Source organism: Leucoraja erinacea, chromosome 1, assembly GCF_028641065.1.
Source record: "Leucoraja erinacea ecotype New England chromosome 1, Leri_hhj_1, whole genome shotgun sequence".
Lineage (NCBI taxonomy): Eukaryota > Metazoa > Chordata > Chondrichthyes > Rajiformes > Rajidae > Leucoraja > Leucoraja erinaceus.
In genome coordinates, this window is record NC_073377.1 from 15106724 (window position 1) to 15131921 (window position 25198).

General features: G+C 41.4%; 1 protein-coding gene across 9 annotated transcripts in view; it reads left to right on the forward strand.

Annotated features, from left to right (window-relative positions):
• The window catches only part of nsd2 (nuclear receptor binding SET domain protein 2), a 99574-nt gene that overhangs the window by 30594 nt on the left and 43782 nt on the right, over nt 1–25198 (forward strand). For all 9 annotated transcript variants that reach the window (XM_055653761.1, XM_055653292.1, XM_055653212.1 and 6 more), the window contains 9 exons: nt 3576–3745; nt 4877–5404; nt 9655–9811; nt 10618–10683; nt 17455–17576; nt 20443–20548; nt 20710–20834; nt 22571–22708; nt 24245–24368. In XM_055653761.1, coding sequence (XP_055509736.1) covers nt 3576–3745; nt 4877–5404; nt 9655–9811; nt 10618–10683; nt 17455–17576; nt 20443–20548; nt 20710–20834; nt 22571–22708; nt 24245–24368 — 1536 coding nt within the window. The remainder of the gene's footprint in view (nt 1–3575; nt 3746–4876; nt 5405–9654; nt 9812–10617; nt 10684–17454; nt 17577–20442; nt 20549–20709; nt 20835–22570; nt 22709–24244; nt 24369–25198) is intronic.

Genomic DNA, 25198 nt, shown 5'->3' on the forward strand with positions numbered 1-25198 from the left:
TCAGGAACCCGTCAGCCGCGCCTGCGCAGTTGGGGGCTATGGGTCAGTGGTGGAATATTGCCTTGGGGGAAGGGGCTCAACGGGTCTGCACCTGGTCTAGTGTATTTATAAAATCTTTTGACCAATGCCTCAATTTCCCTCATCAGCCAAGCTTCCTTAAGTTTGCCTGGTTTGCCCTTCACTAACGGGGACGTACATATCCTGAGCTTTTGTCAGCACACTTTTTAAAAACGTCCCACTTGACTGATGTCACCTTTCCCCACAATAGACAAGTCAAGTCGAGTCAAGAGCTTATTGTCATGTGTCCCAGATAGGACAATGGAATTCTAGCTTGCTGCAGCACCACAGAATATTGTAGGCATAAATACAGATCAGATGAGTGTGACCATATATCATTGAATATATATATATATACACACATAAATAAACTGATAAAGTGCAATAGGCTGTTATAGTTTAGAGTTTGTTTGAAGTTGTGTTTAATAGTCTGATGGCTGTGGGGAAGCAGCTGTTCCTGAACCTGGATGTTGCAGATTTCAGGCTCCTGTACCTTCTACCTGAAGGCAGCGGAGAGATGAGTGTGTGGCCAGGATGGTGTGGGTCCTTGATGATACTGGCAGCCTCTTTGAGGCAGCGACTGCGATTAATCCCCATGATGGTATGGAGGTCAGAGCCGATGATGGACTGGGCAGTGTTTACAACTCTTTGCAGCCTTATCCGCTCCTGGGTGCCCAGGTTGCCTGCTTCAGTCAACTTGAGCGAGACCTTCTCTCATACCTTCCAAGTTAGCCTTGCAGCAGTTGAGCATTTTAACACGCGGGCCCTCTCTGTCCCTATCCATAACTCACTCAAACCTAATCCTGTTGTAAAAGATCCTTTTGCAATTTTTGACAACCATCTTCACTACCTACAATACCACCCACCCTGATCCAAATCATTGATATTCATGACAAACAGCAATAGGTCTGACACCGATCCCTGAGGCACACTGCTTGTCACAGGCCTCCAGTCTGGAAAATAACCTTCCACCATCATCCTCCATTTCCTTCCAGGAAGCCAATTTGTTATCCATTCGGCTATCTCTCTTAGGATCCCATGCGATCAATCTTCCAGAGCAGCATACCTTGTGGTTGACTATGTTGGCAGCTGTGTCCTCATCAATCTTTTTGGTCACATATTGAAAAAACTCGGTTTTGTGAGGCACGATCTCCCATGTACAAAACCGTGCTGACTATCTCTTATCAGCCCTTGTTCATCTAAATGCCTGTATATCTTATCCCTCAAAATACTCTGGTAACTATCTGACCACAGATGTTAGACTCTGTGTTCTGTAGTTCCCAGGCTTTTCCTTGCAGCCCTTCTTAAATAGAGGCACCGCATTTGCCACCCTCCAGTCTTTCGGCTATTGTAAATCTCGGAAAGGGCACCCATAATTTCCTATAGCTTCTCACAGCATCCTCAGGTATACCTGATCAGGCCTGGGGGATTTTCTACCTTCATACGCATCAGGTCTAAGTACCTCCTTGACCATAATACTGACTGCCCTCAAGACTCTTCCATTGACTGCCCCAAGTTCCCTGGTCCTCGTGTCTCCATAGTAAAAACAGAGGGGAAATACTCTGTTTGAAGACCCTGCCCATCTCCTGTGGCTCCACAGTGTTGATTGCTTTGATTCCTGGTGAGTCCCATTCTCTGGTTACCCTTTTCCCTTTACGTTCTTATAAAATCTCTTGTGATTATCCTTAGTATTATCTGCCAGCTATCTCCTGCCCACTTTTTGCCCGCCTGATTTCCTTTTTTAGCTTGCCCTTTTGTTCCCTAGACACCCTCAGGAATACACCTGATCCAGCTGCTTACACCTGGTATTCTTGACCAGAGCCACAATTTCTCTCACCACCAAGCTTATTTATGCCCACCTGCCTTGCATTTTACTCTATCAGGAACATTTCACTCAGAACAGGAACGACTCTTCTCAACACACTTTTAAAAACAACCCTTTTTCTTGACTTTCCTTTTCCTTCAAACAAATTGTTCCAATCAACTTGATCAAGTCCTGCCTTATGCCCTCAGAGTCGGCCTTGCCCCAATTTTGAATTTAAACTCATGAGCCACTCCATAATTATCTTAAACTTATTAGAACAGTGGTCACTGGACCCAATATGCTCATCCCCAAACTTTTCCATCTACTTGCAACTCCCAGTTTCCCAAGACTAGATCAAGCGTTGCCCCCTCTGTGCGAGCCCCTCTACATCTTGCTGGAGGAAACTCTCCTGAGCACATTTGACAAATTCTGCCAAATCTCAACCATTTGCTGTTTGACATTCCCAGTCAATATTAGGAAAGTTAAAATCCCCAACTATGGAAAATCGTATTAGTCCTGCTGATTCCGTCCACTAAACGTTCACTCAGTGCCTTCCATACTAACCTTCAGCCTCTCTCCTGCCTTGATCCTGCATAGGATCCCACCCCTCCCCCTTCCAATCTGGTTTAAACTCACCCGTGCACCATTAGCATACCTGTCTCCCAGGATATTGGCTCTTCCAGTTAAGGTACAACTCATCCCTCTTGCACAGGTCACATCTCCCCCAGAAGAGATCTCAGTGGTCCAGAAGTCTGAATTCCTGCCCCCTGCGCTAACTCCTCAACCATATATTCATCTCCCTATCTTCCCACGCTTACCCTCACTCGCACATGGAGCTGGAACCAATCCAGAGATAACTACCCTGGAGGAGTCTAAAGGATCCTGACCCAAAATGTCACCCATCCTTTTTCTCCACAGATGATGCTTGACCCACTGAGTTACTCCAGTAATTTGTGTCTACCGTTGGTATATACCAGCATCTCCAGTTATTTTCTACACTACCCTGGAGGTGCTGGTATTTAGCCTTATGTTACAATGCTATTCATTAACTACAGCTCGACTGTTGTATTTATTGTTTGCTTCATGTGAACTAGAAATTTCATTGCTCCATGGTGTGCATGATCACCAATCTGAATCTACGATGAATGTTGCATGTCCTAATTTTCTCACTCTGTCCTTTGTATACAAGGAATATAAAATTGTGTTTGCGTTGGGTCTTAACTTTAAAATGAGATCCAGCACATTTAAATAGAGAATTGTAATATCATGTCTTTATATGTTGCTTGATAGAACTTTCGGAAACATTTTGATAAGTAGCAGTAGCTGGTGGCTTAGCTTTGTTAATTATTTTATTTGTATCCAGAAAATAGCTGTGTAACAGCCTGCATTTGCACTTAGATAAGGTGACATTTCAAATGTTTTGGAGGCTGCCACACTCAGTAAACATTTTCTAGTCTGTCAATTTTTATTTTTCTCCGTTGTGTTGTAAAAAAACTGCATATTTGTTAGTACTGTAGAAATGTTCCTGGCATTCTTGCATTGTACTTGCAAAGTACATTTTTGAAATGTTCCAAAGTCTTCAAAAATCACGATCAATAATTCTGTGTATTAATCCTTGCCAATGGGAGATTGGGATGCAGACCAAAGTAGCGGGCTAAAATCCCATGCATTCTTCTTACAAAAGGATAAGAATTTGTTTCTCTTAATTTTTCAGGTCTGAATAAGGCTATATGTCGCCAGTACCATGTTCAGTTTTTTGGTGAAGCTCCAGAAAGAGCCTGGATTTTTGAAAAGAGTATGATACCTTTTGCAGGTGTTCATCAATATGATGAGTTAGTCCATGAGAGTGCCAAACATGCAACTTCGAAGGCAGAAAAAAACAAGGTAATCTGGTGATTTATATTTATATGTATATATATATGTGTGTGTGTATATGTGTATGTATATATATATATATATATATTGAATTCCCACATATTATGTGCAGATTAAAATGTTTTTTTAATAGCTATCCAAATGTGTTGTGAAATTTAATTAACCTGAAGCGTTAAGTAGAATTTCCATTTTATAATTTAATGTGTTTGTGTATAGAAACATAGAAAATAAGTGCAGGAGTAGGCCCTTCGAGGCTGCACCGCCATTCAATATGATCATGGCTGATCATCCAACTCAGTATCCTGTACCTGCCTTCTCTTCATACCCTCTGATCCCTTTAACCACAAGGGCCACATCTAACTCCCTCTTAAATATAGCCAATGAACTGGCCTCAACTACCTTCTGTGGCAGAGAGTTCCAGAGATTCACCACTTTGTGTGAAAAATGTTTTTCTCATCTCGGTCCTAAAGGATTTTCCCTTTATCCTTAAACTGTGACCCCTTGTCCTGGACTTCCCCAACATCGGGAACAATCTTCCTGCATCTAGCCTGTCCAACCCCTTAAGAATTTTGTGAGTTTCTAGAAGATCCCCCCTCAATCTTCTAAATTCTAGCGAGTACAAGCCGAGTCTATCCAGTCTTTCTTCATATGAAAGTCCTGACATCCCAGGAATCAGTCTGGTGAACCTTCTCTGTACTCCCTCTATGTCAAGAATGTTTTTCCTCAGATTTGGAGACCAAAACTGTACACAATACTCCAGGTGTGGTCTCACCAATACCGTGTACAACTGCAGTAGAACCTCCCTGCTCCTATACTCAAATCCTTTTGCTATGAATGCCAACATACCATTCGGTTTCTTCACTGCCTGATGCACCTGGATGCCCACTTTCAATGACTGGTGTACCATGACACCCAGGTTTCGTTGACACCCTCCCCTTTTTCCAATCGGCCACCATTTAAATAACTTTCCTGTTTTTGACACCAAAGTGGATAACCTCACATTTATCTACATATACCCATTCAGTTGATTGTAGTAGAATGTTAATGGTTTAAGACATTTCCATAAGTTCCAAGTAAAAGGTTTGCTGAGTATTTTATAATTTCGATGTACACTTCAAATAAAATAATGTTATTTTTCAGCTCTTAAAACCAATTCCTGCCAGAATTCGTCTTCAATGGGATCTAGGTATTGCACAAGCAGAGAAGGCACTGGTAATGACCTCTGAGAATCGAAAGGCTAAATATACCTTTGTTTATGATTGTGATCGTCCATTATTACCACCTCAAGTTGCAAAAGAGGCTGGGGTTCCTGTTGAACATGTTGAGAACAGGAAATGGCCTCCTGGAGAATTGCCAAGACCCAAGGACAACCTCACGAATACAAAAGGATTGAGGAGAGGAAACAGTGCACCAAATAAAAGACAATATTCAAAACCATATGAACCTAAGATCCCTGCAAATGAGTGTTTAAGTAGGACTGTCGCTTCGGCTGAAGGCTCTACTCAAAGTTACTCAACAGACAGGACATCTTGCAGATCATCAGATTCTGAGAGTTGCACAAGCTCCCCAATGGCCAAGAGAAAACAAGGAGTAGCCAATCAGCGGACCAGGAAATGTGATGCCGCCCTCGCTCAATTCATGGCCTTTTGTCAGAAACACAGAGATGAGGTTTGTGTATTTAAAAGTTTACTTGCAAGTAAAATTGTTCATGCATTTGCTTTATTTTCTAAATTGCTGCCAAATGGTGCTTTTTAATGTCACTAATTCAACTAAATATACCTTTATGATTGTGATTGTTCATTATTTTCACCTCAAGTTGCAAAAGAGACAATGCAATTTATATTTACTTTAGCATTCTTTTAGAAATTGTTACTAACTTGTTTCTCTGCACGTGATTTCCTACTCTTTCTTGATTGGGTAGAGAATGCAGTAGCTGATAGTTAGCATCACATAGTTTAGTTTAGAGATACAATGCAGAAACAGGCCCTTCAGCCCATCCTGTACGCACCGACCAGCGATCCACGCATGCTAACAATTTCTTACACATATTAGGGACAATTGAACTAAGCCAATTAGCCTATAAACCTGTACGTCCTTGGAGTGTGAAAGGAAACTAGCTCCCTGAGAAAACCCCACACAGGTCACGGGCAGAACATACAAACTCCGTACTGACTGCACCGCAGTCGGGATTGAACCCGGGTCCCTCGCGCTGTCAAGCAGCAACTACCACCGCACCTCCGTTCCTAGCTTGTGAGAGTGGGGGGGGAGGTCTTGGTGCATGGCAGGGGCAATGAAGTAGGAGGCTGATGGTCAAAGTTATAACCTGAAATAAAAGCTGTTTACTCAGAACAGAAATGCATGCTCTCATGTGCTGGGGCTTAAATATTCTTTGGTTGGTGTTGACACAATTCTTTACAAAAACGTAGACACTAAACAAAATCTAAAGTAAAATCCCTTTCCTTTCAGGACACAAATGCAGTATGCTCAACTACAATGAGATTATCTTAATATAGACAGAAATTTGGTTCCTAATCAAATTTTGGAAAAAGTCATTTAAAAAAATATTTTATTGATTAAATTATTACTTGACATTTGATTTGAAATGGCTGTTCCACAATGACTGAATAACACCATTTTAATTCTTCATCCATTTGACATAGAATAGGATGTTGCATGTTTATAAAGGAATCCAAGACCGGGTTATTAATTAACTGTTCTGTGGAATAGGAATCTTGCCAATGGATGACCACAATGAGAATGATTCAGATATTTTTTGACTTTCAATTAAGACAAGTAATCCTTGCCTTTTTGGGTACAGAACAATAGTGGAGTCTTTGAAGCAGGCAGGGAAAGTACATGTTAGCAGGGACTAGTTAAAAATGTCTGTATAGACCGTTGCCAGCTGTTTGGCACAGAGCTTAATAGTAGAGGGGGAAACATTGTCGGGTCCTGGAGATTTCCGGCTCTTTTGTCCTCTGAAAAGCCTCTCCACCTCTATTTTTATTGTTGATATTGGATAAGTTGTGTTGCGCAGCACAGAAGGTGTGGGTGATTGTGTGTGAAGTGGTGATTGGAGGGGAGTGGGTGTAGAAAGGCCCTGTCTTTGTAGACTGAGGTCAGGCTGTGAGTGGGTGTGAAGTGTTGGTTGGGGTGGGAAATGGTCCAGTCTTTCCATGCTGGAGTCTTGCCTTAAGTAGGTGTGAAGTGGTGAATGGGAAGGAGAGGGTGCAGGATCCATTCTTTGTAGACTGGGGTCTGGCTGTGTTGGTTGAGGAGGGGGTACCAGGGTTACGTTTCTGATTTTCAAACCTGCAGTAAAACTCATTCAGGTCGTTGGTCAGCTGACGATTATCCAAAGAGCGGGGGGCTTTCCTCTTGTAGCTGGTAACTTCTTGCAAGTCCTTCTAAACTGAAGAAAAGTCACTAGCTGAGAACTTGCTCCTCAACTTCTCAGAGTACCTTTCCTTGGCAGCTCTGATTCCTCTTCTCAGTTTGTACTTGGCCTGCCTGTAGAGGTCTGCATCCCTGCTCCTGTAGGCCTCATCTTTAGACCGTCGGAGCTGTCTGAGTTCTGCTGTAAACCAGGGCTTGCTTGTTGTTGTTGAACCATGTCTTAGTTGGAATGCAACTGTCCTCGCAAAAGTTGACATATGATGATACAGTGTCCGTATACCCATCGAGGCTTGTGGTTGCTTCCCTGAACATATTCCAATCCGTTCAGTCAAAGCAGGGTTGTAGGGGTTGTAGGTTCTCAGGTAGACAAAATTGCTGGAGATTGCGGGTGCGGCGCGACGGAAATAGGCAACGTTTCGGGCCAAAACCCTCCTTCACTAGAACTAGGGGACATAGTTGCAGAATAAGGGGGGGCTCTTTTAAAACTGAGATGAGGAAGAACTTCTTCACCCAGAGGGTGGTTAATTTATGGAATTCACTGCCCCAGGGAGCAGTGGAAGCAGAAACTTTAAATATATTTAAGACTAAAATAGATGGTTTTTTAGCTGCCAAGGGGATAAGGGGCTACGGGGAGAGGGCAGGGATATGGACCTAGGTATGGTTAGTATAGTAAGACCTGAGTGATCTCCTGGACAAGTGTCGATCGCCTAGATTGGGGTCGGAGAGGAATTTCCCGGATTTTTTTCCCGAATTGGACCTGGGTTTTTATCCGGTTTTTTGCCTCCCCCAGGAGATCACGAGGTTCTTGGGGTGGAGAGGGGTGATAGCGGTATAAAGGGGAGGGTAGTGTCTTGTGTTCTGTGTCTTGTGTCTACTGTTTGTGGGTAAGTGTGTCTGTTTAGTGTTCAGCCATGAGCGAATGGCGGTGCGGGCTCGATGGACCTGGTGGTCTGCTCTCGCACCTACTTTCTATGTTTCTATGTTTCTATGTTCAGACTGATGAAGGTTCTCAATCTCTCGCTTGACCACCTTTTCGTTGTTCTGACCACAGGCTTAGCAGTTTTTAGATTCTGCCTGTGGGTTGGAATGGTGAACTATGCAATGATTAGATTGACACAGACCCGCCCGGGGAACAGAGCGGTATGCGTTCTTGATTGCCATATAACAGTGATTGAGTGTTCTCTCCCCTCTGGTGGGGCAGGTAACATGAAGTCTGCATTTTGGAAGGTCACGGCTGAGGTTAGCTTTGTTAAAGTCCCCCAAAACAATGACAATGAAGTCTGGGAAGTCACTCTCTGCCCTCATTACCTGGTCAGCGAGTTGCATTTGTGCCTCACATATGCAGGATGGGGGGGGATTGTAAACTCCAGCGAAAATAAAGGAGTTAGATTCCCTCAGAGTAGAAGGGTTTGCAATTTATAAAGAGGGATTCTAGGTTGGGAGAGCAGACATTTGACAGTACCGTAATGTCGCTGGTTGGTATAGAAGCATGTTCCACCGCCTCCGCGCTGCCTCCACTTAGGAGTACCACACAGTCGTCCAAACTTGAATATTGTCTGCTTTTTTTTTTGCATGTGGACGTGTCCTGCTTAAGTGTGTAAGGTGTTGGAACTGATGTGTGCACTCAACAGCAACATCACAATATGTTACCTTTATGGAAAGAATGTTATTGGTGAACTAGGTGAAGATGGTCTAGGGACTGTGCATTGAGGAAATCCTTCACTGATATCCTGGGGTTAAGATAGTTGACTTGCATTAGCTATTACCACCTTCCTTTTTGTGGAATGCGACCAGCCGCCAGATAATTAATTCATGTAGATTAGTGTCACGGTGGTAAGTGAAAAGCTTTTGTTGTGTGCTAACTAGTCACGTAAAGACAATATATGATTACAGTCGAGCCATCCACAGTATACAGATACATGATTAGAGGAATAATGTAGAAGATTACAAGTCCCAGCCAGTACATGACAAAGTATGCAAACTCAAATACTTTTCATCGATATAAAACTAGCCCAGCACAGTTTGGAAGTATAATGTCCCAAGAAATCTTTGATATACTGAAGAAACTCTGTGCTTGCAACTTATGGTTTCTTTATTGTCACGCGTACCAGGTACAGTGACATTTTTTTGGAAACAGCTCAGCAAAGCTATCCCCGTACACAAGCACAATCACCCCAGTTAGTATAGTATGAACAGAACAGCCCATCAAGTCCATATGCAAGAGGCACCATTTTGGCTCCATGAAACAGAAGTAAAATGGAGTCTGTTTTCTTCAAGCAACCTAATTTGAAAAGAATACCATCTATTCACCCCATCAAGCACCTTCTGCCTTGTCTGTAACCCCATCACCGGTTCTGTAAAATTTCAGAGTTCTAACATTGCAAGATATGCTTTCTACAGGGTACTTTTATTTGTTTCATCTTTCTAAATTTGCTATGTAATATCTTGATTAAATGCAGTTGTATCCTGCATGTGTTTTGGCTTCAAGTGAGCAAAATAAATCTGAAGTGTTTTTACATTTGTAGCTCACTGAAGAACGTCCAGATGCTACTGCTGATGAGATTGAAGAGCTGCTTGAGTCTCAGTGGGCTTTGCTCAGTGATAAACAGCGAGCACGTTACAATACCAAGTTCTCTATAGTTACTCCAGTTACAGAGCACAAATCGCCTGTATCAGGTTCAGGTAAGGGTGTTAAAATTTGTGACCCGTGCTAAAGTTTTACTCTGCACGCAATTGACTGCTACTTTAAACTTTGCTCTTTTTATGTTAAGACTGGCTGACTAGATTTCAACCAATGTAAAATGCAAGCTCAGAAAATGTATTTCTAAACCCTTTAGTAAGACGCATTGCATCAGATGCATTGAGTTAAATGGAGACTAAAATTAGGTGAAATGTGAAAGCATGTTGAATCCTATCCAGCCAATTTTCTGATGGCTTGTTAGGTTAAAATTATCCCCATGGTATTTTTCAATAGAGTATTGATCTGAGGCAGAAAGTTTAGAGTACGTCAGCAGATCAGGCAGCATCCCCAGAGAACATGGGCAGGTGACTTTTCAGATCTGGACCCTACTGGGGCTTCAGTTCAGTCAGAAAAAGGGTTTTGACTCAAAACGTCACCTGCATCTGCAGAGATGCTGCCTGACCCACTGAGTTACTCCAGCACTTTGTGTCTTTTTCTGTAAACCAGCATCTGCAGTTCCCTGTTTCTACAGATTTGACTCATTGTTAAGCGAATATCATATTCTTGCCCAATATTTTCCTACATTGCCGTCTATAAATTTAACAATTAATAATTGGTTAATCAGAAACGGATTAATTGGACAGTGAATGATATTTTGATTCATGCAACACTAAAAGTGATGAATTCCAAACAAGATACGTATCTTTATTCAACTATTAAAAATAATAGCAACTGACTGACAAACCATGAATTCTAAATATTAATCCACTCACATTTGTTTCTCTTTCCCTAATTGTGGCTTTAACAGGATCACCTGGGCCCACCAGACGCAGAGTTTTGCAGGACTCTCCAAAAAGAACAACTAGATCTAGTGGTAGGTCAAAGGATGTTTCCCCCCCAGTTATTTGATTTGATTTTGTCAAGAGTGTGAAATATTCAGAATTTCTAAATTTCGCCATGCTTACGTACGTACTGCATAGTTCAGTTGGGGAACACAATCACAACGATTGCACATAATTATTACAATTTAAATGAAATTTTGGTGTCATTTACTTCTGTCCCTTACTTAGTTGTGTCCCAAGATTTACTCTGTTATGGATATATCTTCTTTATTGGCATGCTCCAAAGAGTTAATTGACGACTCACCCCTGTTTCCTTATAAGCAGCAACCCCTCCATTTTATGTTCTTTCTGCCAAGTGTACCTGTTGGTGCCTAATCTAGGCAATTGACATTGTGACCAATATGTTTCTCCCAATGCTTGCACAATGTACACTCCTAATGCTTCAGTTGTCGCTGATTGTCTCATCATCCCTTTCCAGAATCTACATTCATTTGTCTTTCATGTCCTTATTATGGATGATTGCCTTTACATCATGTGTTCTATAAAAGTTTATTCAGGGGTGATCACTCTTATTGTCTAAATTAAGCCTCCTTTCTTGGCTCTATCTTGCCAAAGGAAAGGTTCAGAAATTCAACTTGGGGTGTTCCTTATTCTAGGTGTACATAGGCCCTTGTTTTGCTGCTTTGCCTTCAATTAAAACCAGCCTTCTCATTTGGCTACTAGACATTTTCACGAGACAGAAATACAAGCAACCTGGAAACGACTCCTCAGCTCACTGAGTCTGCATCGACTATCAAGGACCCATTTTCACACTAAACCTATCCTGATTCTTATAATGTTCCCAGCGCCTCATCCCCCCGCGATACTCTGATTCTGCCACTCGTCTTTGTATTTTGACAATTTACAATGGCCTGTTCACCTACCGCAATGCACATTCTTTGAGATGTGGGAGAAAATCTGTGGATTTGGAGGAAACCAGTGTGGTCATGGGGAGGATGTATACATTTCACACCGCACCTGTAGTCTGTCATGAATCTGGTTTGCTGAATCTGTGAGGCAACAGATCTATCTGCATCAAGAGAATTCTCTTCCTCAATGATTTCAACCTTTGTGTAAATTCACCATGTATTAACTTGTATTTTTGTTTTTTGTTGCTTCATACTTCCTTGGTCTCATCACATAAATTCCCAAACCAATGAGACAAACAAGATGAATTAGGCCATTTAGCCAATTGACTCTACTCCATTCAACCATGGCGGATTTATTTTTTCCCCTCAACCCTATTTTCATGCCCTTCATAATCCAGAACCTTTTGATCTCTTCCTTCAAACCCCACTGTTGTGTCCTCCAGAACCATCTGTGGCAATGAATTCCACAGATTCATCACCCCCTAGATAAAGAAATTCCTCATCTCCATTTTGAAGATACGTCCTTTTATAGTGAGCCTTGTTGTGTAAGCTCTCTTTTGACTTGATCTCTACTTCCATCATCACAATCCAAGATAAAGTATTTTTTAACCACCTGCATTTCGTATTTCCATTTTTTGTTTGTTCTTCCCTGGCAGTGGGGCGCTCTCAAAATCTCAGCTGTTTTGTTATGCATTCTGTACTTAATTACTTTAGTATGGCAATAATCTTACTGATCTGTATGCAAAAAAAATCTTCACTGTACCTTGGTATACATAATAATAAAGAACCATTGAACCAGCTCTGCATTGTTCAGATCCTCGCTTCCTTAAGTCAACAAACAACTCTTGTCTAAAGAGCGCTAGAGGCTAGGTTGTTGTTCTGACACCATGACATAAGATTCCTGGTTTCTTTCCTATACTCCGTCTCATCATTATAGATCCAGCCAAAAGAGATTGAAGAACATTTCCGAACCGACTGGAACTGACATATGGTCGACTGGACTTGTATTCACAGGAATTTAGAAGGATGAGAGGGGATCTTATAGAAACATATTAAATTCTTAGAGGATTGCAGAGGCTAGATGCAGGAAACATTTTTCCGATGTTGGGGGAGTCCAGAACCAGGGGTCACAGTTTAAGAATAAGGGGTAGGCCATTTAGGACTGAGATGAGGAAAAACGTCTTCACCCAGAGAGTTGTGAATCTGTGGAATTCTCTGCCACAGAAGGCAGTGGAGGCCAATTTTTTGTGAATGGCAATTGCAGGCTCGAAGGGCCGAATGGCCTACTCCTGCACCTATTGCCTTATGCGCTGGATGTTTTCAAGAGAGAGTTTGATGTAGCTCTTGGAGCTAAAGAAATCTAGGGTTAAGGGGGAAAACAGGGAACAGGGTACTGATTTTGGATGATCAGCCAAAATCATATTGAATGTGTGGTTCGAATGTTGAATATTGAATGCTGGTTCGAATGGCCGACGCTGGCACCTATTTTTCTATGAAACATTGCCGATCCACACACACAAACGTGCGTGTGTGTGTATGTGTATATATATATTATCCGTGTGTATTTATATATACATACTAAAAATAAATATATGCATAAATATATATATTTATATATACATACTAAAACTCATCTTGTTTGTATGTGTGTGACCACCAAAACGGTCCACGATAGCGCTACCAATTTTGGCCCACCTTATTCACCATTTCCCTGGGACGTGCAGTACCAAGTTTCGTTCATATTTATGTTCTATTTTAGAAATTATTGACATTTAAAACTGAAAATAAAACAGCGCCCCACTTGCCTTCCGCGTCTATGCAGTTGGGGGAGGCTCATCATCCCCACATGTGCACAGTAGGCCCCGTATCCATGATGCGGGGAGAGGCGGGTCTGGGGGTGGCGGAACTCCTGCTCCGGGCCCGCGGAGAGGGAGAGGAGCAGGACCCGGGGTAAGGACTAGGCCGCGGCCTCGGCCTCTCCCTCCTCCGGCTCTAGGCCACTCGGCCCGTCGCCCCACAGCCCCTGTCTCAAGTACAACTTCATCGCCGACGTGGTGGCCAGCAGTGGTTTACGTCGAGATGCTGGGGAGGTGAGGAAGGAAAGTGGGGGATTGAGGGAGAGGAGGGGGTAGGAAGGGAGAGGGAGTGGAAAGTGGGGTAGGTGAGGAGGGAGAGTGGGGGAGGAGGGGGATAGAGGGAGAGGAGTGGGGGAATGATGGAATATTGCGTTGCGGGAACGGGACCCGACGGGTCCACCGGCCATCTAATATCCTCTAGCGGAGCTGCCTGTCCCACTGATTTACTCCAGCACTTAGTATTCCTGGCCAAAATCAGTGGTATCATTGATCTCCATAAACAAGAACCCCTTCTTAATTTTAAAGATCTAGTAGGCGTTATACTTGCCCACAAAGTTATGGCTGTATAAAGAGTAAAGCAAGGGAATGAGGACAAACCCTTAAGGTGTTAAGAGTCGGAGTAGAGGAAAGGTTATATAACAATTCCAACCAACTGAGGCCTGCCAGTCGGGAAGGCCAGAAGCCAATTGCCGACAGAGGGCACAAGACCAGATGTTTCGGGATGAACTTATTTGGTATTATGGAGTCGAGGAATGAGCTGTAATCAATGAATAGCATCCTGATACGGGTGTTCTTATGTGAAGGTGATCCAGTGGAGACTGTCCTCCACAGACCTATTTTCCTAACTGCAAAATTACGGTGTATGAATTCTTCAGAAATTTGGTGAAAACCTGGGTCGTTAGCAGTCTTTCAAAGCACTTCATTCTGGTCAATGTTAGAGGTACTGGGCAATTGTCATTAAGACACATCACTATTTTTCTTGGTGACTAGGATGAAAGTTTACTTAAAGCAGAAAGTAGACTGTTGAAGTGAGAGGTTGAAGATATCAGGAAAGATTGTGCCCAGTTGATTTTCCAAACACGTCTAGGGAATCCAGCTGCTTTCTGAAGGTTTATCTTCGTGAAACTGAGATTTGATCTTCGTGATCTGATCGGCCATATAAATGGATGGGACAGAGCCAACAGGATCAGGGAACTAAACATAGTGGCCCTGCAAAATTAAGAAATCTTGTTTGACAACTTTGTTATTTATAAAACAATGACCGTCTGGATCAGATGATGCTTTTTTTAAGGGCACTTAATGTTTCCTTAAAATTGGTTTCCAGTATGTTCCCAACAACTATGTTCGTCTAATTGGCCTGTTACCAGTTTCCTCTTTTATTGAGCAGTGTTACATTCGTTGTTTTCAAATTTATTGTGACCTTTCCATGACCTAATAAATTGTGAAAGGTGACAACCATTGTAGCCATCTCTTGTGGAGCCGTTGGATGGAAGCCCTTGAGTGTACGAGATTTATTAATTTGTCCAGAATTATTTTGAGTTTTCCTTTGAGTCTTTATATAAACACAAAATCACGCTGTCATTGGCAGTACTGACAATTGCTTTATTCACTTTGATTGAATGCATTATTTATTGCAAACTTCCAGAAGTTCTACTTTCATCACGGTACTGAACAACCGTGATGTAGGACCTTTGAACTACCTTGTCCATGCTGACTAAGTTGGCCTATTGAGCTAGTCCCATTTCCAGACGTTTGGCCCATACCTCTGAAACCTTTTCATGTCTTTTAAAAGTCAGAATTGTATCTGCTTCTATAGCTTCCTCTGGCACCTCATGGAAGGTTGGGACAATCCATTGGTTGCCCAAGGTCTCTCTTACATACACTCTTGCATCGGCTCTTGCCTTAAGCCTATGCCTTCTAGCAATAGAATCCTCTACCTTGGAAAAAAGACAGAGCGTTCATTTGTACACCTCCATAAGATTGTCTTAGCCTCCCACGATCTAGAGAAAAAAGTCCCATCCTATCTAACAGCTCCCTATAATTCAAGCCCGCAAGTCGAGGTAACATCCTGGTGAGTCTTTACTGCACATTTTCCAACTTAATGAGGTCCTTTCTGTAGCTGGGCCACCAGAACGGCACACAGTACTAATCTCACCAACGATTTGTACAGCTTTATCACAGTCCCAACTTTTGTACCAAATATTCTCCCCACTGAAGGTAAGCATGCCAAAGTTTTTCTTCATCACACTTTACCTGACTTGCCAATTTTAGTTTAGCGATACAGCGCAGAAACAGGCCTTTCAGGCCACCGAGTCCACGCCAGCAGCGATCCCCGCACGTGAACACTATCCCACACATTAGGGACCATTTACAATTTTACCAAACTAATTAACCTACAAACCTGTACGTCTTTGGAATGTGGGAGGAAACCGGAACCCCCGGAGAAAACAACACGGGTCACAAGGAGAACGTCCAAACTCCATACAGACAGCACCCGTAATCAAGATCGAACCCGGGTGGTCTCTGGCGCTATAAGGCAGCAACTCTACTGCTGCGTCACCGTGCCGCCCTTTCGAGGAACCATGCATCTCCACTCTCGGATCTCTATTTAGCAACACTCTCCAAGGCTCTACCATTTACTCTATTCTGATTGATACACCGAAGTGCAACACCTGTGGAGATCATGGCTCACAAATTCGATTACGTTTTTTGAAGAAGTAACCAAGAAGGTCGACGATGTCAAGGCTATAGACAGTGTCTGTATGGACTTCAGTGAGGCATTGGATAAGGTTCCTCATGGTAGGCTGCTCTGGAAGTTTATATCACATAGCTTGCAGGGAGAGCTCGCTGCCTCGATGTAGTATTAGCTTCATGGAAGGAAGGGTGGTGATGGGAGGTTGTTGTTTGGATTGGAGGCCTGTGAAGAGTGGTGTGCTTCAGGGATTGGTACTGTGTTATTTGCTGTTCGTGGTTGATATTAATGATTTAGATAAGAATGCATGGCATGATTAGTTAGTTTGCAGGTGACATTAAGGTAAGTGGTATCATGGACAGTGAAGAGGGTTATCAAAAATTGCAGTAGGATTTTGATCAGCTGGGCAAGTGGGCTGAAGAATGGCTAATCGAGTTTAATGCCGATAACTGAGATGTTGCATTTTACACAGTCAGACCAAGGTGGGGCGAATGGTAGCACCCTGTGGAGTGTTGTGGAACAGAAGGATCTACGAAGGTGCACATTTTCCTGAAAATTGTATCATGGGTGCATAGGGCGGAAAATTAGGTACATTATGTTTGGTACATTAGCCTTCATCAGTCGGGGTAAAGATTATAGAAATCGGGACATTCTGTTACAGTTGTACAAGACATTAGTGAGGCCGCATTGGTAGTATTGTGTTCAATTTTGGGCACCCTATTATTGGAGGGATATAAACTGGAAAGAGTGTAGAGAACATGTACGAGAATGTTGCCAGAATTCAAGGTCCTGAACTGCAGAAAGATTGGCAAGCTAGAACTTTGTTCCTGAGCACACAGGAGGGTAAGGGGTTATCTTATTGGGGTGTTTAAAATCAGGGGAATGGATATGGTGAATGCATGGTCTTTTATCCAGGATAAGAAAATTAGGAACCTGAGGGGCAACATTTTCACTCAGACGGTGGTGGGTAAATCGAATGACCAAGGCCGGCATGCACGAGTTGAGCTGAAAGGCCTGTTTCCATGCTGTATGATTCTGACTAGCATGTAGCAATTGGATTAATCCAGTGATAACCATCCTTGAGATCCTGTTTTTTCATCTTTCCTGGCATTCAGTCTAAGTCAGGAGTCAATGTTGTGGGTTATTTTATATTCACTTGATTAGGCAGACAGAGCATCAGCTTAATGTCATTTGGGAGTTAGCAGCTCTGACTGGAGCTTCTTCAAAATTGGTAGTCTTGTTAATGTACTTAAGTCCTGGAAGTGGACTTGAACTCCTTTCCTTCTGGTCTAGATAAAATTGGTACAAGCTGAGCCGAGCTCCTTAACTTATTATTTCTTAATACAGTGACCTCGGAAACAACGAGACAAAGAAGATTATCCAGGAAAATAATAGATTACAGAGAAGAGTCTCCAGACCGAATCGGTTCCAGTAAGAGATTAAAGCGAAATTATCATGAAGATGAAAAGGTGAGTATTTTGTTGCCGATTAAATTTGGAATACTCTTCAGCATGTCTGAAGCCTTGCTATCACCTTTTCATCCCACTTCATTGACACATTTGCTATCAGTGTAGATGAAATATGCACTACTATTGTTTGTTGTTTGTTTCTTGAGTGTGTGTGTATCTAAGAACTGCAGATGCTGGTTTAAATTGATGATAGACGCAAAATGCTGGAGTAACTCGGCGGGTGAGGCAGCACCTCTGGAGAGATGAATGGGCGACGTTTCGGGTCGAGACCCTTCAGACTGATGTCAGTGGATTTTGGTAAGCCTAAGGTTTTGCTGATGTCTATAACAGTTTTATTCTTGTTTCTCAGTCTCATAATGGCATCTTTGACTTTCATTGGCGCATGTGATATATTTTTTTGTGTGATAAATCCCAAATTGTGGAGTACAGAGGCAAATAAATAAATGATGGCTCTTTGTCCCAAATATTATGGAGGGTACACACAAAATGGAGGAGTAACTCAGCAGGTGAGGCAGCATCTCTGGAGAGAAGGAATGGGTGACAATTTGGGTCAAGACCCTTCTTCAGACTGATGTCGGGAGGGGGCGGAACAAAGATAGAATGTAGTCGGAGACAGTAAGACTAGTGGGAGGATGGGGATGGAGAGATGCAGGTATAAGAGAGGTCTCAGCACCGTCTTTCCTCCAGTCTTTCCATCACCTTAGAAAACCTTTATTGTTGTTTATCAACATGAGGACCAAAGTTGTGCCAATGAAAGTCAAAGATGCCATTATAAGACTGAGAAACAATAATAAAACTGTTGGAGACATCATCCAAACCTTGGGCTTACCAAAATCAACTGTTTGGAACATCATTAAAAAGAAAGAGAGCACTGGTGAGCTGTCTGATCACAAAGGGACTGGCAGGCCAAGGAAGACCTCCACAGCTGATGACAGACGAATTCTCTATAATAAAGAAAACTCCCCAGATACCTGTCCAACAGATCAGAAACACTCTTCAGGAGTTGGGTGTGGATTTGGCAATGACCTGTCCACAGAAGACTTCATGAACAAATACAGAGGCTGCACTGCAAGATGCAAACCACTGGTTATCCGCAAAATTAGGATGGCCAGGTTACAGTTTGCCAAGAAGTACTTAAAAGAGCAACCACAGTTCCTTATATCAGAGTGATGCCAAGTAGATATTTCCTGTCTACTTTCATTAAACAATATCTCATTCTGGCAAAATCAGTCTTAATGCAGCTTTAACCTTTTACCTCTGGTCTGTTTTTGTCCTTTTTTAATTCCAAATGGATTGTGATTTATTTTGCTGCCTGTGCCTCCCTCTCCCTCTGCAACCATTTTTGTTTTAGTCTTCCAAGGATATGGGCTTTGCAGGCTCAGTCAGCATTTAGCCTGTCCCTGTATAAACAACTGCAGCCAAAGAGGGGTTTTGTTAGGTAGATGGTTGGACAAAGGCCAGAGATGAACACACACACACAAGGTGTGAGTCAAACAGGCTAGAGAGTTGTCAGTTGTTAGAATAGGGGTATGACCAGGTGCGAATTGTGTAACATGGGGAAGAATCTAGCTCTAGCTTGCAGTCTGGAGGTTAATTGACGAACATAAAACAATACAGCTCAGGACGGGCCCTTTGGCCCGCAATATTTATGCTAAGCATGATGCCTGGTTAAACTGACCTTAACTGCCTGGGCGGCCACGGTGGCCCAGCTGTAGAGTTACTACCTTGCAGCGCTAGAGACCCGGGTTCAATCCCGGCTACGAGTACTGTCTGTGCGGAGTCTGTACGTTCTCCCCGTGACCGCGTCGGTTTTCTCCGAGATCTTTGGTTTCCTCTCGCACTCCAAAGACGTACAGGTGTGTAGGTTAATTGTCCCTTGTGTGTGTAGGATAGCGTTAATGTGCGGGGTCGCTGGTCGGTGTGGGCCGAAGGGCCAGTTCTGCGCTTTATCACTAAACTAAACTGCCTGTACATGATCCAGAGCCCTCTATTCTTGCACTTCCATGTACCCATCTAAAAGCCTCTTAAACACCACTATCGTATTTGCCTCCACCACCACTCCTGGCAATGCTTATTTTTGTTGTTTCATGATGCTGCTTTTATCGAACCAATAACTGAACCAAATTACATTTCTTTTGCCAGATTTGATTCCTGAAGCATCAGTTGAACCTTCAACATTAGATAAACTTTTAATTTAAAATTATATTAATTTCAATTTTTATCCTCCTCTCTCAATTCATAAAATTCATTATTGCATCACCAAGGTATGCCATTGCCAGCACCGGTCTTGGGGGGTCTTTTAACAGTTAGTGGAACAATTTCTGATGCTTTAATAATTCCTTTCTGCCTACTACCATATTCTAAATAATTGCTGTAATGTAAGAATTATAAAAGGTTTCACTAATACGTCATCCACAACCTCCCAACTCCATGCTTGAATAATATGTGAGGCTACTAGCTATCCTGCTCTTGGAGGAGATCAAATAATTAATCTGCCATAACTCTCTTGATTTGATACTTTGAGAGGTGAGGTGAATATTCATTTTGGAGGACAATTTTTGTGGTGTGAGATTGTAGCAAAACTCCAATTAAGTTGGAATTTTAAAATCAAATTATGATATATCTTATTTATTAAACCGTTTTCCATTCTGTTTTGTACATATCTGAATGTTGGCAGCAATATTAATAAATAGCTGCTTGTAAGCATGATTTAAACAACATGTACTTAATTGGAACATCTTCATGGCATTTCATCCTACCTTTTGAGACGAGTAGTAGTTGTAGTTGTGCACTCGATACCCTTTTTCGTGTATTAGCTATTATATTTAATAAATAGCACTAATTTATATATTTTATGATTTCAAAGTATGATTTCAGTAAATCTGATGGGGCAGAAGCATGTGGAAGCGACAGTATTGAGGCTGGGGAAACATTGCCCACCCATGCTAACTCATCCCAAAACAATCAATCAGGTAAAGATTATCAGATGATATATAATTGTATTTCTAGTCCATTTTTTAAACTGTATTTAAACATTTTAAACCAAATTCAAAAGTGGCAAAAACATATTCTGTAAAACAGAAAATAAATTATTTGTTAAACTCAGTCTCTGAAGATAATTTCTTTCCCCCAGATATAAGTAAACTATCCGATTCATGTAAACCACTGAAAAAACGAAGCAGAGCATCAACTACTGAAACATCGGTGCCAGCTGTCAACAAGAATCCATCTCCTCTAACTGTGCTAACCGAAAATGAGGTAACCTACATGGAATAGCAGGATTTAAAGAAATGTATGTGTAAAAAACAGACATCAGGTGCGGGAGTGACTCTGGGTCAGGCAACACCTCTGGAGAGTGTGGATAGGTGACATAACCCACAACAATGAGAGAGCTTAGTGAAGGGCAGGTAGGCTGAGGGGCGGCCATTGTTTGGGCCTTTGTGGTGTTGAGCTGCATTAGTATTTAGTATAGCTGCAATCCTCCAGACAAGAGAAGAGTATCTTTGACACTTGCGACCTCTGCTTTGGAATGGTTTGCCGAATCTGTACTTCTCAAGAATATTCACTTTCTTACTTACAGTTGTGCCCATAGTATTTTATCTAGCTAGTCAAAATGATTTGAATGAATACATTTATTAGCCAAGTATGTATACATACAAGGAATTTGCCTTGGTGCTCTGCTCGCAAGTAACAACACAACATACAGTAACAATTAAGACTGACACATAAACCATTAAACATTAATAATAAAACATTATAGTTTAATCATGTGAATTAAATAAAATACCAGAGCAAAAGGAGGCAACAGACTTTTGGTATTGAGTCGAGCTATCGCTCGTGGGAAAAAAAGCTTTTTTAATGTCTGGCTGTGACAGCTTTGACAGTCCGCTGTCGCCTTCCAGAGGCAAGTGCTTCAACGAGTTTGTGGCCAGGGTGAGAGGGGTCAGAGGTTATCTTACCCGCTCGCTTCCTGGCCCTTGCAGTGTACAGTTCGTCAATGAGGGGAAGGTTGCAACCAACAACCTTCTCAGCTGATCGGACAATTCGCTGCAGACTCTGGATGTCGTGCTTGGTGGCTGAGCCAAACCGGACCATGATGGAGAAGGTGATGAGAGACTCTACGATGGCTGTTTAGAATTGGACCATCGTTGCCTGTGGCAGATTTTCTAGTGAGGATCCTGCTAATGTGGATGATTCCACAATGATATTCTGATTGGGATTTGCATGGTCCATATTGTTAAGTATGTTAGACACAAAATGCTGGAGTAACTCAGCGGGGACAGGCAGCATCTCTGGAGAGAAAGAATGAGTGAAGTGACGTTTCGGGTTGTTAAGTATGTTCAGTGTTGGAATTAATTTTATTTGCTATATTGTTCAGATCTTATTTCATTTGCTGGGTAATTTTGAAAATATCTGTGAACTCTATCATCAGTGCACATCCCACATATTGCATTATGATGGTGGGAAAGTCATTGCTTAAGCAGATGAGATGATTGAGTCTGGGATAAAGGTCTGACAAACCCATGGGGCATAGGTGATTAGTCTTCAACAGCCACAACCTTATTGGCCCTGAGCTGCTAAATACCTTAAATGAGTAACTTGGACTTTTTTTAAAAAAAAAATTGAAACTGCTTTGTGGGTACCATACATGGCTGTTGTTTTAAATATTTCTGTTGGACGAAATGTATTATCACCCGTCTCTCAAGTTCACCATATTTAATAAAGCATATAATCTTGTGCAGTTTTTTATGTTAACAGACTTTTGACATCATTTTTCTGTAGCAGTTTTTAAATATCCAAACTTTTATACACTAGTATTTGGGTTAGATAGTTTATCAGAGATAGGATTGGCACTGGTTTGATACTGCATAAATTCCCATAAATTCCCCCAAATCTGCTTGTTGAAAGAAGCCATTATTTTCTTAACATCGCTTTTATATTGCTCCATTGCATTTAAGTTAAAATAGAATTAATGTTTTTCCTCTTGTGCTCAGACATCATTTGATGGACAGCAGGAGTCAGGAGATGAAAGTGCAGATGAGACTCCAACAGAGGTTTCATCTGTATCATCGAAAAAGTCCCAAGGAGAACGCGGGGGCAGTGGTGCAGCTAGGAAAGAAGGAGTTTGTCAGGTGAGAAGGACCTCAAGCATACATACAGTACAAAGAAATAAAGCTGTTCGATCACGTGATCAATTTAATTCATGATCAAGAAAGAAAATCTAGAATCATGAGTACTGCAGATGTGAAAGCATTCCATCCGTCTTTCTGACTTGAAATTAAAACTATTGATCGCTGGATATTTTTATTATGTGCTTGACTTCTTATGAATAAAGAAACTGGCTCCCTATTTGTGTGCGTTTTTTAATTTTTTAAATATTAGACAGCGATGACAGTTACCTTCACTCGTGTGATGATCTAATATCTGAAGAGATTGAAGTTACTTCAATGTGCTTTATGCAGAATTAAAATTAATTCTCAGAAGATTTCAATGTCTTCACTACTGTCGTCAGTTTGATTAATGTGGACAGTAAAACACTTTTTTCAAAGGCTTAAAGCTGCATTTCTGCCACAGAAAATTAAGAAGAGTGGAAGCTAAGTTACTATGGAACAGAACGATTTAAAATTTTGGGCTTCATTGTAAAACACTATTTCACACAAGTATTAGCCACAATGATGGTTGATTTCATGCATGTTGCATTGGATTATGTGTGTAAAGAAATCATGTGGAGAAATCCTTGTATTTTTGCCAGGGTCACATGTTGTGTAGGTTCAACTGCAGAAATGCTTGTTTTGGTAGGGCTGTTCTTGCCTTTGATTTAGACACTAAAATATTTGCATTTTCTGAAGTAAATCTTTGAGCGATTCATCAATGGTATGTGGAGGATAACAAATGTAATGTAAAGTTGCTTGTTTCTGCTTCCCTTTAGGTACACTGTATTACTTCCATGAATAAGATTAACTTTCACAATCCAAATGTTCAACCTTTTGCATAATCATTTGGTGTAGGCCCTAGGCTTTGGGTTGATGCATTTTTTGAGCCTGTGCGCAAAAGTGTTTTAACAAATCTATAGGACATGATATAAATAAACAACTTGTGAATTAACAGCAAGGTGAAAGAATAAGTTTCTGTGCTTTTTACAAAGAATTGAGAGGGCAATGGATTCCTTGCTGGTCTCCTTGCTTATCCTCGTGTGCCTTGTCTTTTGTCAAAAAGAACTGAAGATTGCCACGTGGGGTTACTGTATTTGGGCACGGGAAGGGGGCAGTAGTGTGGTTCTGGCTGAATCTCAAAGGGACAGGCATCCCTAGTGATTTTCCAGTTGGTATGCTGACCTCATCCAAGGTATGTGGAAGACAGCTTCTTTTGAAGATTGAGGAATACTACACCTAAAGGTGAGTAATCTATCTTTCTTCTTAGTCTATCTATTTTTATAAAAGCTTAATTTACTTTGCAGCTGAGATGCGATAGAGAGATTTAAAAATGTTCTCATGTTGTGATAGTCTACAAACCTTTGAATAATTTGAGAATGGCTTACACAATTCATTCAAAAGTAAATTTGGATTGCACACCCTTTGAAAGCATGAAGGTTTTTAATAAATGAATTTGTGTTATTTTTCAAACCCTTTTCCACAGGTTGATACTTGTTATTTTTGTTTCATTTCCAGGTGTGTGAGAATTCTGGAGACCTGCTCTTTTGTGAGGGACAGTGTTGTGGGGCGTTCCACTTGGCTTGTCTTGGCCGGTCTAAATTACCTCAAGGCAAATTTATGTGTAGGGAATGCACATCAGGTAATGTGGATTTACCTTTATTAAAATTACGCGTGCTCTCAAAATGAATAAGGGTTTACTGATTCTTGCCTCAAATTTAGAATCTGTGACGATGTAATCTAAATCCAATTGGAATTACTTTACATTTTTCAAATGCAAAGCAATCAATAACATGTATAAACATGCTTTCTCTTTTATTGTTGCGATATAGCATCTTGTGAAAAAAGTATTTTCATCGGTGAACTTTGTAGATGCATTGTGTTTGAATTTCCATCAACGTATTTTTCATCTCAAAATAAATATTAATTGGTTTTCCTGAATGGGAAATTGCCTGTTTAGTTATCGCCTTAATTTAAAGAAACACGTACCTGTTATATTTAGCCAAGTCCTGATGAGTTTCAAACAAGTATTTGATGTTTGTGTTAAAGAAGTATTTATCAAATTGTAATGAGTAATAAAAAGTAGCAAGAAAGAACAATTACTGTAAATCCGAAGGAGGGAAAAAAACTGGATTTGCCAGAATTCTAAAACAAAAACATGATGAAACCATTCAGCAAATTAGACCACAACAACAGGGGGGAAAAAAAGCAAGTTAAAGTTTCAAGTCAGGTGGTCAGTTCTGACCAGGGCATTGATTTCTGAGATATTAACTTTATTAGGTTTTTCCACAGATGCTGCCTGATCTGTTGTGTATTTCCACCATTATTTGTTTTCAAATAATGACTACATGGATTGCAGAACTGACCGATTTTAGTTTAAAATGACTACATGCTGTCCTTTATCTAATTTGAATTTAACCACAACCAAAATTAGATCTTGCTTGTATACTTCCATTATTGAACTGAATTTTT